Source organism: Sciurus vulgaris (genome assembly GCF_902686455.1).
Source record: "Sciurus vulgaris genome assembly, chromosome: 11".
NCBI lineage: Eukaryota > Metazoa > Chordata > Mammalia > Rodentia > Sciuridae > Sciurus > Sciurus vulgaris.
This window is the reverse complement of record NC_136472.1, coordinates 70,720,517-70,736,482: the sequence shown is the minus strand read 5'-3', so window position 1 is coordinate 70,736,482 and position 15,966 is coordinate 70,720,517. Positions and strand designations below refer to the sequence as shown.

At 36.3% G+C, this 15,966-nt stretch overlaps 1 protein-coding gene across 1 annotated transcript in view; it reads left to right on the top strand.

Moving 5' to 3' along the window:
* Window positions 1–15,966, top strand: part of FCHSD2 (FCH and double SH3 domains 2) — a 245,161-nt gene that overhangs the window by 203,832 nt on the left and 25,363 nt on the right. Inside the window, 4 exon segments of the mRNA XM_079103793.1 lie at window positions 14,021–14,027; window positions 14,030–14,068; window positions 14,071–14,121; window positions 14,124–14,179. Coding sequence (XP_078959919.1) covers window positions 14,021–14,027; window positions 14,030–14,068; window positions 14,071–14,121; window positions 14,124–14,179 — 153 coding nt within the window.

The following is a 15,966-nucleotide window of genomic DNA, read 5'->3' as shown; positions in this document are numbered from 1 at the left end:
CTGGTACTAGGGATTAAGGGATTGAACCCAGGGGCACGTTACCACTGAGCCGTGCCCCCAGCCCTTTTTATTTTTTATTTTGAGATAGAGTCTTGCTAAGTTGCTGCGACCGGCCTCAAACTCAACAATCCTCTTCTCTCAGCCTCCTGAGTTGCTAGGATTACAGGTGTGTGCCACTATGCCCAGCCCCGTATTCTCTTAAATTGTCATCTCATACAGTGCTATCATACAAATTACTGTGCTACTCTTGTCCCTCAGTGACTCAAACATAGTAATAACCTTGTTGTAATGTTATAAAGAGACATCCAAAAAAATCCAATTATGTAAAAGGTGAGCCCTCATTATTACAAGGATAATGAAATGACAAGTTTGAACCTCCTATAAAAACAAAATTCCCAATCACATTGTGTCCAAATTTACATTATGTCGGAGCCTGTTATTGTGCAGTTTCACTGTACCCTTAGCAGACCTCTTGACTAATCACTTTTTAAATTTTTTGTTGTGAAAATTTTCAAGCATACAGAAGAGAAGAATAAACATTTCCTAACATCTATATTTAACAATTATGTTTTGCAATATTGGCTTTATGTGTTTATAAGAGTACCCCATTATTTCTGTTCTATAAGGTGGAAGTTAGATCTACAACCTGGCCAGAGGCAGGTTAGATTTTAGGCTAGAATGCTTCGGAAGTGATGCCTTGTTTTCCATAACATCAGGTATCATATAATATCAAGTTGTCTGCTATTAATGATACTGAGTGGTTACTTAATTAAGGTGGTACTACTGAATCTTTCTACTGTAAAGGTTTTTTTTCACCCTTGTTGTATTTGGCAAAGTACTTGTCATCTCTGGTGTGATGAATAGGTTAGTTTCTCTCTTGAGTATTTTTACAACCTAGTAGATTTTTTTAAATGAACTTTATCAAAGTATACTATATAAACAGCAAAATATAATCATATGAAATGTATAAGTCAATGAACTTTGACAAATATATAGCCTAAATCACTACCACAATTAAAATATAAAATATTTCTCTCACCTTAGAAAGTTCTCTTTGTAACCAGGCAACAACTGATGTGTTTTCTGTCCTATGGATTATCTTTACTTATTCTAGATTTTCTTTAAATGAAAGGGAGTATGTATTCTTGTGCCCAATTTCTCCCTTTCAGTATGTTTGCTTACCCACTTACCTGTTCATATATATTTGGGTTATTTCCAGTTTTTTACTCTTATAAATAAAACTGCTGTGAACATTGGTATACAAGTCTTTTTGTGGACATGTTTTGATTTCTCTAAAAATGGAATTGCTGAATCACATTATAAGTATGTGTTTAACTTTATAAGAAACTGCCGAAGTGTATTCCAAAGTGCCTATACCATTATACACTCCTAAGGAATAGGAGTTCCAGTTCCTTCACCAACATTTTAGTATCATTGAGTCTTTTTTTTTTTTATTTAGCTGTTTGAGTGAATGTGTGATCTATTTCATTGTGGTTGTGATTCACATTTGACTGCTGACTAAAATATATGTTTAGCCAAACATATATCCACTTTGGTATTTTGCCATTTTAAAAATTTGGGTTGGTCTTAGTCCTGTATACTAATCATTTTTCAAATATATGTATTGTGAATGGTTTTGGCTTGCTTTTCATTTCTTAGATCGTAAATTTTAATTTTGGTGAGATCTGATTATCAGTGTTACCTCATGGTTAGCGTTTTTGTGTTTTAAGACATTTTTGGCCCACACCAAAGTTGTGATATATTCTCTTATGTTTTCTTCCAGAAGAGTTGGAGTTTTAGTGTTCTGTTTGGACTGTGATCCTAAACATTGTAATTCAATTGTTGAGGTCTGGTGTTAGTTAAGAGTCATGGTTTCTTCTTTCCCATATAGAGATGCAGTTGTTCCAGCAACAGTTGAAGCTATCCTTTCCTCATTGCTTTTATGCTTGTATGGAATCAACTGACAATGTGTGTATGTGTGAATCTTCCCTTGACTGTGTTCAGTTCCATTGATCTATATGTCTATCCTTAGCCAGTGTCCTATCTTAATGACTTTATAATAAGTCCTGGAATCATTTACTATAAGTCCTCAAACACTGTTCTTTTTCCATAATTGTTTGAATTATTCTTATTTCCATCAGCTTATCAGTTTCTACGAAGGAAAAAAAAAAGATGGTTGGGATTTTGATTGGAATTGTACTGAATCTATAAATCAATTTGATGAAAATAGACCTCAACAAATTGAGACTTTCAATTAATGAACATGACATATCTCCATTTATTTAAGAAGTCTTTATTTTCTTTCATAATATTTTATAGTCTAATATAAAATTTCAGGCATATTTTGTCAGATTTAATCCCCAAGTATCTATGGTTTTGATGCTATTATAAGTTATTCTTTTTAAATTTTTATTTTGTTGTTAATGTCACAATAAAATAGATATTTTATACTTACTGATCTAGTATTCTGTGGCCTTGCCTAATTTACTAATTCGTTCTTTTTGATAGATTGTTTAGGATAATCTCTCTTCATGATTGTGTTACCAATAATAGTTTTACTTTTTCATTTTCAACATATTTGCCTTTTATTTTTCTTGCCTTGATACACTGGTTTGGCTTTCTAGTAGGGTATTGATTAGAAGCGTTAAGCACCAACATCTTTGCCTTTTTCCTAATATTGGGGGAAGTATCTAGAATTTCATCATTAGATATAACATCGGCTCTAGATTTTTGCTGGGTGGCTTTTATCAAATTGAGAAGAGGATTTTGGGTTTGGGTTTGGGTTTTTTGTTTAATTTTGCTCCCCCCCCCCTTTTGTCAAAAGCTTTTTTTTTTTTCCATCTATTTAAGACATTCATTTCATTTTTCTCTTTTATTCTCTTTGTACAGCAAATTATATTAATTTCCTAATGTTAAACCTGCCCTTAAATTCTAGAATAAATCCCATTTTGATCATGATGTGTCTCTGTTTTATATACTTATAGATCTAATTGATATATATTGGTAAGAATTTTTGTATCTGGCTGAGCACAGTGGTGCATGCCTCTAATCCCAGTGGCTTGAGAGGCTGAAGCAGGAGGATCGAAAGTTCAAAGACAGCCTCAACAACTTGGCAAGGTTCTCAGCAACTCAGTGAGACCCTGTCTCTAAGTAAAAAATGCCAAAATGGGCTGGAGATATGACTCAGTAGTTGAGTGTCCGTGGGTTCAATCCCTACTACTAAAAAAAGAAAGAATTTTTCTATCTATATTCGTGACAAATACTGATCCATGATAGGTTTTTATTTTTGTTTTTTTTTTCCAAAAATGTGCTGCTTTTATAAAATCAATTAGGAAATATTCACAACTCCTATTTTCTAAAGGAGTTTGTATAAAATTTGTGTTATTCCTTCTTAAATTTTAAAGGATTTTTCTCTTGGTTATAGCTCTTATATTTTTCTGCTTTTCAATGCCTAGTATTTTTTACAAAATACTAGAAATTGGAATGCTTGGTTATTAAGAGTTTGTATTCTCTTTTCTCCTGCAAACTATTGAATTTGTTTTGACTGCCTGACCAGTTACAAGCAGATCAGAGTTGTTCTTTGAGGCTTGTTTGTTGTTTAATGACTATATTTAGACTGTCTTTGCAGTAGGGCTAGTTTAGTCCTAAACCAATGCCAATGTCAAACAAGATGCCTTAATTCAGCCTGGACAGAACTGAGCCTTGTTCAAGCTCTGAGAATTTTTCAGTTCTTACTTCAATTGTAGGTGTTCTTTGTTAAAAAAATTATTTTATTTTATTTATTTATTTTTATGTGGTGCTGAGGATCAAACCCAGTGCTTTACACATACTAGACAAGCACTCTGCCACTGAGTTACATTCCTAACCCCTATTGTAGGTGTTCTCTTCCTGGTAGTTTATCCTTGTGTCCTTCATGTAGTCCTACCATATGTATTTCTTTTTTTAAATTTTTTTTTTAGTTGTCAGTGGAGCTTTTATTTTATTTATTTGTATGTGGTACTGAGTATCAAACCCAGGGCCTCACACATGCCAAGTGCTCTACCAGTGAGCCACAACTCCAGCCCCTGTATTTTATGAATTTTTGTTCATTTTCTGTATGACCAAATCAGTTGTCATTTTTAAATCCCATATTATCTAAAGTTGGAGTCCATTCAGACTGACTTCTGTGCCCCTTGGACAATAGTTGAATACTTTCTTTAAGCACAACAAGCTATCATAGGCTCACCTTTTATTTTCCCTGCTCAGACTTAGAATTAACTCTAAAGAGCTCAGATTTCTTTAATAAAGAATGGTATTGAGACACTAATGTCTGTGAAGGGTTGGGCCTATTACTATGAGCATTATTTATTTCTTGTTCTTTCTTAGACTTAGAGCTAGGCATTTATTACTGTTTTATAATCATGAATTCATTTTGATATATCCAATTAAGATTTAAAGGTAGAGAAATTTTATTAAATTCTTTGATTTTATATCTTTTTTTCCCCTCTTAAATTGAAAATCTTGGTTCTTTTTTTTTTCTTCTTATGAAACTGCTTTATCCTTCAATACATACTAAGCAGTATCAGAACTGTAACACAAACATTACTATTAATAGCTAACTACTGAACAAAATTTTTGGATTTCTTTGCAGCTCTTTCTGAATATAGAATATATCTTTATAGCAGTTTCTGCTTTTCGTAATAAGGGCATATTAGTCAACTTTTTTTTTTTTTTTTTGCGGTGCTGGGGATTGAACCCAGGGCCTTGTGCTTGTGAGGTAAGCACTCTACCAACTGAGCTATCTCCCCAGCCCGTCAGCTTTGTGCTATTGTAAAAAATACCAGAGATAATCACCTTGTAAAGAGAAAAGGGCTGGCAATGTAATTCAGTGACACACCACTCACTTAGCATTCCTGAGGCCTAGGGTTTGATCCCCAGCACCACTGGGGTAGGGGTAGGAGACAAAGATAAAGAGAAAAGCTTTATTTCTGCTCCTAGTTTTTTAGGTTTCAGTTCATGATCAGTTGTCCCATCCCATTGCCTTTGGGCCTATGGAGAGGAAACATGTCATGATGGGGAACACATGGTAGAGCAAAGCTGCTTATTACCTTATAGCCAGGACACAAAAAAGAGAGCAAGAAAGGCGATGGGGTCCCATTATCCCCTTCAAGAGCACACTCCCAATGACTGAAAGACTTCCCACTAAGTTTTACAAGTTTTCACCACCTCCCAATCATGCCAGTCTGGGGACTAAACCTATAACACATGGATCTTTAGGGAACATTTTATATTTAAACTATAGTAGAGGGACTAGCATATATACAACTCATTGTTTTATGTAAAAGTTGTTAATCTGGCATAAAAATATTAAAAACCATTTGATATAACTGGAAAATTACCCAAAACTTGTTAAAACCAAAGAGGAATTGCCCTTTGAAAGAATGGGCCTGTACTGGTGACATTTGCATTATGCAGCTCTTAGACTTTGAAGGGCAGCACACTAGAGCTCAAGTAGAGATCCTTGACTCCAGGTTGGACATCAGGCAGCTCTAAAATTTGCATATAAATTACCATCCAAATCCTTGGTCAAAACCTGAGTCCCCATGTGAAACATTCTCCAGGGAGCTTGCCAGGAAATAACTGAAAGGAAAAAAAAGAAAAGAAAGAAAAAAACTGAGCAGAAATTTTAACTGTTGCTTACTGCAGGCAAACAAACACTTAATCATTAAAAAACAGTAGTGAATATATTAATGTCAGACAAAATGGATTTCAGGCCAAGAAAAAGATAATTCATAATGATGAAAGGGTCAGTTCATCAAAAAGATACACTTAATTTTGGATGTCTATGTAACTAATAATATAGCTACAAATGCAAGAAGCAAACCCTGACAGAACTTAAAGAAAGAACAGATAAATCCACAATTGTAGTTAAGGGGTATCAATACCCCTTTTTCAGCAAATAATAGAACAAGGAGATGGAAAATCAGTAAGATTATGAAAGACTTCAACCAGCACTATTCAACTTTACCTAATTGGTAGAATGTATGTTCTTTGAAATACACATGGACCATTCAGCTGTATCATATTCTGAATCATAAACCAGTCTCAGTAAGTTTATAATGATTCATATACAGAGTAAGTTCTCTGACTCATCAGAACTAATTAAAAATCAGTAACAAGAGGGTTGGGCTTGTAGCTCAGTGGTAACACACTTGCCTAGCACTTGTGAGACACTGGGTTCAATCTTCAGTACCACATAAAATAAATAAATAAAACAAAGGTATTGTGTCCATCTACAACTGAGAAAAAAAAAAAATTTTTTTAACTCTTTAACAGAATGACATCTGGAAAATACCCAAATATTTGGGAGATTAAATTATTCAAACACAATAATCTGTTATTGCCTTTAAAAACCACCCCAAACTTTATAGCAAAAGCAGCAGTGTTTTATTGCCTTTTACTATGCTGGATGTTAACTGCATTTCTTTTGCGGTTTTTCCTGATACAGCTTAAGCAACTACATTCATCCAGAGGGTTGGCTGGAGAGCTAGGTTCTCCTGTGTGTTCTTTCATCCTCACATAGGTTAACCTGGCTTCCCCAACATGTTAGTGGCACATTCCAAGAAGTCAGATGGCCCTTATCAGTGAGCTTCTGCTTCCATCAAATGGATGTTTCATTGACCAAACCAAATCACAAAGGACAAGCCCAGAATCATTGTGGAAGGGGACTTCTTGGATAAGAAGGCTTGATTCATTGGGAACCATTGGTAAAACCATTTACCAAAATCAGTATGACCTCAGTTAAATTACTTTTCTGATCTGTTAAATGGAGTTTATTGTATCCACCCCCAGAATTGTTCTGTGGATTAAATGAAATGGTATAATCATATGATTCCTATTATATATAATAAAAGGTGTTTGGAGTGGTTTTTTAAGATACCAAAGATAAAGTGGTAAATACTACTATTTACCATTACTGGGTTTCCTCCAACAAGGCACTATCCTAAATAAGAAGGTTGCAGTAGACCATAGTCTTTTGTCCTTAGAGAAATGATATTTCAAAGGCAAAAGAATTAAATATAAATTAGATATAAAACTGTCAAAATTTTTAAACTTAACTATGGTTTAATGCTTGGTTGTACTTACTTAAATTTTGAATTAAAATCAAATTTAATACTGTACTAATACCCCAAGATGATGTATCCAAAAAGATCTATATTTTTTAAAAAAATTATTTTAAAGACTCTAAAGGTTCCAAAAATTATTTGGTTAATTAGTATCTGGAATGCTATCAAGTATACAAAAAATTATATTCCGAGAGCTTTTAATCAGTTGGCATATCTCAAATTGATTTGAAAACACTGGAAATTCTGTTTTAAAACAATTGTTAAAATATAAGCATTTGGAACCTCTGAGATCTTAAGGAAACAAACCAAACTAACTCTGCCTGCTCTATGCTCACAATACAGATCACTTTCCATGATCCCAAATATATAGGATTCTTCCCACCAACCCCCAATCAGTTCTGCATTAGACCACCTGCATCAACTCAGTTCAGCTCTGACACTGTCAACCTGGAAATAACATCAGATCCCACAAGTTGAGTCAGTGACTGAGCCCCAGACTGCCCCCACTTCAGACACTAGTCACAAGCACAGGCTTCCAGAACTTATGACCAACTGGCTACAAATTGGGATTCCCACAACCCCCTCTTCAGGCTCAATTAATTGACTAGAGCCATTCACAGAATTCAGAGAAAAACATTTACCAATTAATTATAATGGTTATTTTAAAGGATATGAATAAACAGCTAGATGAAGACATATATAGGGCAAGATCTAGAAGAATCCTGAGTCCATAAAGCTTCCAATTACCACAGAGTTTTATATCACCCACCCAACATGAGAATGAGCTCTTGTTCACCTTCCTGCAAGCCTCCATGCATACAGTTGTCCATAAGCTCTCCAAACCCTCTTGTATGAGGTTTTTATGAAGACTTCATTGCATAGACATGATTGAAGCATGGACAACCATGTTGAAATTTATTAGACAAAAGAGGTATGATCTAGTGCTAATAGACTGAGTGGGGAAACCAAGCAAGACCTGTCCAGATTCTTTTGGTCTCTCTGTGCAACATTTATTCCTACTGGTATGGGTAGGACCCCTCCTGAAATGGTTATCTTATGATCTACTCTCAAGATAGGTACACTGGAGAATGTTTTAAGGGCTCAAACCCATGACCTCATGCATGCTAGGCACACACTCTACCACTGGAGCTCTATCTCCAACCCTTTTTATTTTTGATTTTGAGACAAGGTCTCACTGAGTTTCACAGACGGGCCTCAAACTTGGAATCCTGCCTCAGCCTTCAAGGTAATTGGGATTACAGTGTGTACCACCATATGCAGCAGTCAGAGAATTTCTCTGCAGCCAGCTCTAAGGCAGAAAGGCCGAGGAAGATTCTAGTTTTTGTAACCTGCCTTCAGGAAGAGAAATTCTAGCTTCTGTGACCTGCCTTGGTGAAAAAGGGAGCAGATGGAAAGAGGGCAGGAGACATTCAGAGAGAGATTTTACTTTCTGAGGCCTAAAGCACCCCAGCATTAAAAACTCTTTTACCTTTATTATCCTGAAGCTGTTGTAGAGCTGCTTCAGGTACTAAGGACAAAAGGCAAATACTTTAATAAAAGATATGCTTATCCTTCGAGTTACCCAGGAAATAGCAAGGGCTATGGGAGTTATGAGTTGGGAGCAATGTACAAAACCCAAAATGTATGTACTATAATATTCCAGAACCCTAAAGGGGAGATAGCAATGTTTATTTCTGAGCTGCAATCTAAATCTAAGTTTGCATGTTCATCAGTTGTTTGGTGAAGGACTGATAAGAATAAATCTTAGGAAAAGTAGATTACTTGGTATTGAGAATATAAAATCCATTGAATACTTCCCTCTTGTTTCTCTGTATCAGCAGTTAAATGATTTTCAATTCATGATTTCCAAGAAATAGCTTGTTGGTTCCCTTTTTATAATTCTTTTTTTTTTAATTTAACATTTCATTGCTTTTTAATGCATACTAGAAAGGTACTGGGATAATTGGATATCCATATACAAAAAGAATGAAGTTGGACTCTGTTAAAAGATGAACTTAAGCACATTAAAATTTTAAAGAGATTATCTGAGCTGGCAGCAGTTCATGAATTGTGCAGCACCAAACTGCATACAGTTGGGGCTCCACCGAAGAAGCATAAGAGGAAGACTTACAGGAGGAACCAGAAAGCAAGACAAAGAAAATAACTGATTGATTAACGTGGAAAAGTAGCCTTATTGGATCCTTCCAGTAGAAGGCCCCTAGTTAGAAGGTAGTTGGCAGTTTCTGACTGGCGAAGCTCATGTTTACCCTATACCCTGGGTTGGGTTCCTGTTACTTACATAGGGAACTCAGGGCACTGGAGCCACCTTAGTCTAATGGGTGCCCAATTAATTTTAACAATTCACATCATATACAAAAATTAATTCCAAAGTAATCTCAGTATAACAGGTAAAGTTATAAAACTCTAAAATGGAACTATGTGGTAAATCCTAATTACCTTGGGTTAGTGTTTGTTTTTTTTTTTTTTTTTTTTTTTTTTTGGTACCAGAAATTGAACTCAGGGGCACACAACCACTGAGCCACATCCCCAGCCCTATTTTGTATTTTATTTAGAGACTGGGTCTCACTGAGTTGCTCAGCACCTCGCTATCCTCCCGCCTCAGCCTCCCAAGCTGCTGGGATTACAGGTATATACCACCACGCCCAACTAGTTTCTTATATTTGACACCAGTAGCCCAAGCAAAAAGCAAGGGGAAAAAAACTAGATAAACTGAACTTCGCCAGAATTTAAAACTTTCATGCTTTAAAGGATGCACTCAAGCCAAGTGTGGTGGCCCATGCCTATAATCCCAGCAACTCAGGAGGCTGAGGCAGGAGGATTGCAAGTTTGAGGCCACCTCAGCATCTTAGGAAGGCCCTCAACAATTAGTGAGACCCTTTCTAAAGTAAAAAATAAAAGAACTGCAGATGTGGCTCAGTAGTTAATTACCCCTGGGTTCAATCCCCTGTACCAAAAAAATTTGAAAATAAAAAATAAAGGATAAAATCAAGAAGGTGAAGAACAACAACCAATAGAATGGAAAAAGTATTTGCAAATCATTACTTGATAAGGGACTTGTTTCTGGAATACATGAAAACTCAAAAGGACAAAACTAACAAAGATAATCAACCTAATTTAAAAAATGGACAAAGAATCTGAATAGGTATTTCTCCAACTATGTACAGATGTCTAATAAGCACTTGAAAAGATGCTTGACACCATTAGTCATCAAAGAATGCAAACAAATCTTGAGATACCACCTTACACCCACTAGAATGATTAGGACAGACATTAACAATTGTTTAACAATTTAACAAGGCAGACATTAACAATTGTTTGCCAGGATACAGAGAAACCACATGCTGGTGGTAGGATTAAATGGTGCCTCTACTTTAAACAATGTTTCCCCCAAGTGTGTTGTTGCTTTATGACCCAGTAATGCTAGTCCTGTGCATCTTCCCTAGAGATATGAAAACATGCACTCGCAAAATCTTGTGTATGAATGTTATAACTACATTATGGTAGTTGAAAAATAGAAACGTACATCAGTTGACAAATACAGAGAATTATTTGACCTTTAAAAGGATTGAAATACTGATACATGTTACAACAGATTAATCTTGAAAACATGCTAAGTGAAAGAAACTAATCATGAACGACCACATATTTATGATTTAATTTATATTAAATGTCCAGAAGACACACATCTATAGAGACAGAAAGTAGACTAGTGGCTGCCCAGGGCTGCAGGGAAGAAGGGAACTGTGGAGCAATAGCTAAATCATACTGAGCTTTTTTCAGGGATGATTAAAATGTTCTAAAATTGACTGGAAATGATTGCATGCACTCTGAATGTACTATAAGCCATTGAATTATAGACTTTAAATGAGTGAATTGTATGGTATATGAAGTATATGTCCATAAAGTTATTACCAAAAAAGAGAGGGAGGGAGGGAAGAAGAAATGAAGGTAAAAATTCTTTTTTTCTTTATCTCTTATTACAAATTAATTTTCTGATGAGTGATCACAAAGAGCAAATTTTTGTAATACTATTTACCAAATGATATGCCTCTAAGCCAAAACTCTAATTACTTTATATAATGATCTATATGATACCCGAAGCCATTCAATTTTAAACTTCAAAATAGTGAAGATGGTGAATTTTACCTCCATTTAAAAAAAATTATGTGCATTAAAATCTCTTAGGGGGCTAGGGAGATAGCTCAGCTGGTAGAGTGCTTGCCTCGCAATCACAAGGCCCTGAGTTCAATCCCCAGTACCAAAAAAAAAAAAAAAAAAAAAATCTCTTAGGACAGCAACATTAATTCCGCCATAAAACCCCACTAGAACAAGTCAGAGATCAGATTGTTTTTGATACCAACTTCCCAAGAAGAGGGTGATTAGAAAATTGCATTCAAATGGAATCTCTGAGAATCACATAGAAAGCTGCCAAGGGTCATCAGGATTTTCTCATTGGAACCTTCAAAGTTAAAAAAAAAGAGACTACCATTCTAATATGTTGGACAATTAAGCTGTATTTATTACTTGCTAAGTAACAGAGAATGATCTTTTTTTTTTTTTTTTTGCAGTGCTGGGGATTGAACACAGGGCCTTGTGCTTTCGAGGCAGGCACTCTACCAACTGAGCCACATCCCCAGCCCCCAGAGAATGATCTTTACAAAGCATTCTCTCTGAACAAAGCAAGAGCTGATATGTAGGGTTTAGAGAAGCATGAATTTTAGGAATTGGCAGACTGGGAATGTTTTAGGGTTTGACTCACTCTTAGCATGGGTGAAGGTTTTGTTTAGGGGTTGGTTTGTTTGTTTGGTGCTAAAGATGGAACCCAAAACTTTATTCTAAGCACGTGTGCTACACTGAACTGCATACCCTATCCCCTGCTCCCAGGCATCGTTTCTGGAGATGGCAGACTATCTGAAGCAGGAGTAAATGCATGAATTCTGGACTGAGGCTGGAGATGATTGTCTATCTGAGAAGCATGGAGCAGTCACTGGAGGATGACTTTCAGAGGCACAACTGTTGTAGTAGAGCAGGCACTGAGACATATTTAAAACTGGTTTTATAGTCACTTGCCTGAGGTTTTTGTAACAAGGACTAAAGAAGAGGCAATCATTCCCTTTCTTGAATTTGTAGAATAGGAACTTTTTCTCAGTCCCTACTATTTCTGACAGCTGCATCATAACTTAAAAGCAAAAAGACTGCTAATCAACAAACCATCACCGAAGAGAGCCAAGTCAAAAGAGAAGTTATTAAGCTTGTGCAGAAAATATTAGAATTATTAAAAAGAAATAATTTGTTATTAAAATTATTATTAAAAAATTATTATTAAGGAAAAGAGTAGTTTATAACTCAGTGGCATTGAATGCATTAGTCTTTCAAGATTAATTTCAACTGAAGTCGTATGTCTCTTCAAAGTAAAATCTTTTCTTAGAAGAGCAATAGAAGTTTAGTTTTATACAGGATAACTTATTCAAAAAATTATTACACATATATCAGGAGATAGCAGTGAATGTCAGGGCTCCGTCATAAAGGAACCCAGTTATATTAAAAAAGGTCAGCAGTTGCACAGCTGAGTATAAAATAATGCCTGTGCCTACCACATTTTGACTAGGTCTGTAGAGTGCCTTGGGAACCAGGAAAAAGGTATGGTTAACTGTCTAAGGAGGGACAGGGAGTGGTCATGAAAATCTTCAGAGAAAGGATAATATTTGCACTAACCCTTCAAACGTAGGAGTTCACCAGACATCAAAAGGCAATGAAAAGCCAGGTGTGGTGATGCACACCTGTAATCCCAGCAGCTGGGGAAGCTGAGGCAGGAGGATGACAAGTTCAAAGCCAGCCTCAGCAAAATCAAGGCACTAAGCAACTCACCCTGTCTCTAAATAAAATACAAAATAGGGCTGGGGATGTCGCTCAGTGGGTTGAGTGTCCCTGAGTTCAGTCCCTGGTATGCCCACATACCAAAAAAAAAAAAAAAAGGCAGTGAAAAGAAAGACATTAGGCGTAAAGGAACAGCTCTAGTGGTGTCGGAGCACAGGGGTGGTGGAAGTAGTGAAGGAAATAATTCATTTGAATGTGAAAGATAGTTGTTCCACATGAAAAATTAGTTAATTCTGTACTCAGAGGCACTCAGATTGTAGAAGTTTTTAGCAGGGAAGCGACATGATGGGACCACGCACAAATTGTAGAAGATGGATTAGAGGAAAAGAAAAAGACCAGGAGTTGGATTATAAAGCTGAAAATACTAGATTTCAGAATGTTCTAAGGGATAGCCCTTATTTACAAGAAAAAAAAAAAAAGAGGTTTTATGGCACACTTCCTTTCCTATTCATAAGTTATATTTGATGTGCCATCAATACTGTGTTCTTGTGAAGATACAGTAAGCAAGGGGCTGGAGGTGTAGCTCAGTAGTAGAGCTCATGCTTAGCAAGCATGAGGGCTTGGCTTCAATCTCCAGCACCCACTCCCTAGATGGATGGATGGATAGATAGATAGATAGATAGATAGATAGATAGATAGATAGATAGATAGATAGATAGATAGACAGACAGACAGACAGACAGACAGACAGATAGATAGATAGATAGATAGATAGATAGATAGATAGATAGATAGATAGATGACGGGAGGGAGGGAGGGGAGGGAGGGAGGAAGGAAGGAAGAAAAAAGAAAAAAAAAGAAACAAGCATGCTGTTTGCCATCATTAGGGGGGCCTGTTCTTGTGTTCATGTTCTCTTCCTTTCTCCACCTCTCTGCAGGTGATAAATTACATTTATACCCAGTAAGAATATCAAGATTGTGAATATCAAGATTGTCCTAATTAATAAATGGAGAATAACTTAAGAATTGAGGGGGGAAAATACCTTGATTTCTGATCATTTTCTTCATTTTCTTAGATAATTAAGTGAAAGCTGAAGCCCGGCTAGACCTGCTAAAGCAGATTGGCGTTCTGTGGACACATGGCTAAAGAGTGCCATGAACCAAGTAATGGAAGAACTGGAAATGAGCGGTGGGCCCGCACTCCCGCAGCCACCAGCAATGGCACGCTACACTCGGTATGGTTTCTTTTCTTGGATATGATGGGGCTATCACTGAAGGATGCTATTCTTTACTCTGTAGCAAAACGGAGCCATTTTATTTTGAAAGAAAATAAAATGGTTTGCTTGTGATTTGGATTTTGTCATTTTGTTTCGTTTTGTTTTCTTCAGCTTGATTAAGCTTAGTACAGGAAAAGAAGAGAAGATAAAATCAATGTGTTGGTTTTCTTAATGTGTGGTAAAGAATAAATTGTCACTAATGGGTTTGTCAGTGCTTATCTACCAATCTCATTATTCATTCTATTCATGAAGTAAATGTGCTTCTTAGCTAGAAGTAGTGGAATAGAAAACTTAACCTAGTATTTCTGAAGTTCTCAGAGGTCATCTTTAGTGAAAATGAAAAACATTCAGAGTTGTACAAACAGAGAAACAACATGTATCCCATTTGTTTACAATAAAAAAAAAGAAAAATCTTAAAGAAGAGTGAGCCAGGCATGGTGACAAACAGCTGTAGTCCCAGTGACACAGGCTGAGGTAAGAGGATCACTTGAGCCTAGGAGTTCACACACCCTGCCTGTACAACATAAGCACACTTGTCTCAAAATAAATAAACAAATCTTACAGCAGTGCGGGGGCTCAGTCTAAAGGTGACTTCATCTCCCACAAGCTCTCATACTCCCCTCACAGGGAGACTGCAGGAGAGGTTTGACAGATAAGGCTGCGACACAAGCTTAAGTTTTCTTATTTCATGTCCAAAAGTCTTTTGCAGTCAGATGTCATCCAGTCAACCCTTGGTCATGTTAAAGGTCTGAGCACCAGAAAAGTGCAGTGATTTCCCGGATACTATAGAGGTGAATATGTGATACATACTAGTCAAACCTAAGTCCTACTGCCACCGTGCTACCCATTACTTTCTCTCATTCTGTTTATTTCCTTAATGGTATTTATCACAGTTTATACTTCTCTGTTTTCTTTGATTATTGTCTGTCTTCCTGTCTGAAATGTAATTGCCATATCTGCCTAGTTCACTGCTCTGCACAGCTAAGTGTCTGGCACATAATAGATTCTTTTATAATATCTTTATTTATTCATTTGTTTTATGTGTGCTGAGGATCAAACCCAGTGCCTCACATGTGTGAGGCAAATGCTCTACCACTGAGCTACAGCCCGAGCCTACAGAATAGGGTTTTAATAAATATTTGGTTGAAGGAAGAAATGAAGAAAAAGATGGGTAAATGGGAGTGTGGGTGGGTAAAACAGCAAGAAACTAAAAGCTAAAATCTCCCAGTTCCACTCTATCCATAATGCTGTGTCCTTCAGAAATAAAGCATCCGTGCTAGAGATATTGGCCAAAGTTTTAAACAGTCCTGGAAGTTTTGTCAAATTTTTCACATAATAGTCTGATTTTCTAATGGGCATGCACTTGCATATTTATAAAGGATTGTGTATGGGTGTACATTTAAAAAAACAAGATCTGTTGAAAGTTTATTTTTATTTCACTATTAATGGTATTCAACCGAGGGGCAAAACCACACATCACCCAAATGACTTTGGGGTTAAAAGAGCTTGCCATGTTTTCATTAGAACAGAGTTGTTTAATGTCACGGAATATTTCTTCCTATTGCATCTTTTAAAAGACATTAATTCCTATCTGCTTTGGGCTGCTTTATTGTACAGTTTATGATTACAGCAAATTCTGGGCACAAACTTGCTTTTGGCTTCTACAGCAGCAGCACTGTTTCCAACCAATCAAATCCATGACTGTTCTGTCCTTGGGCTAGCAGCTCTTCTAACTAAATCACCTG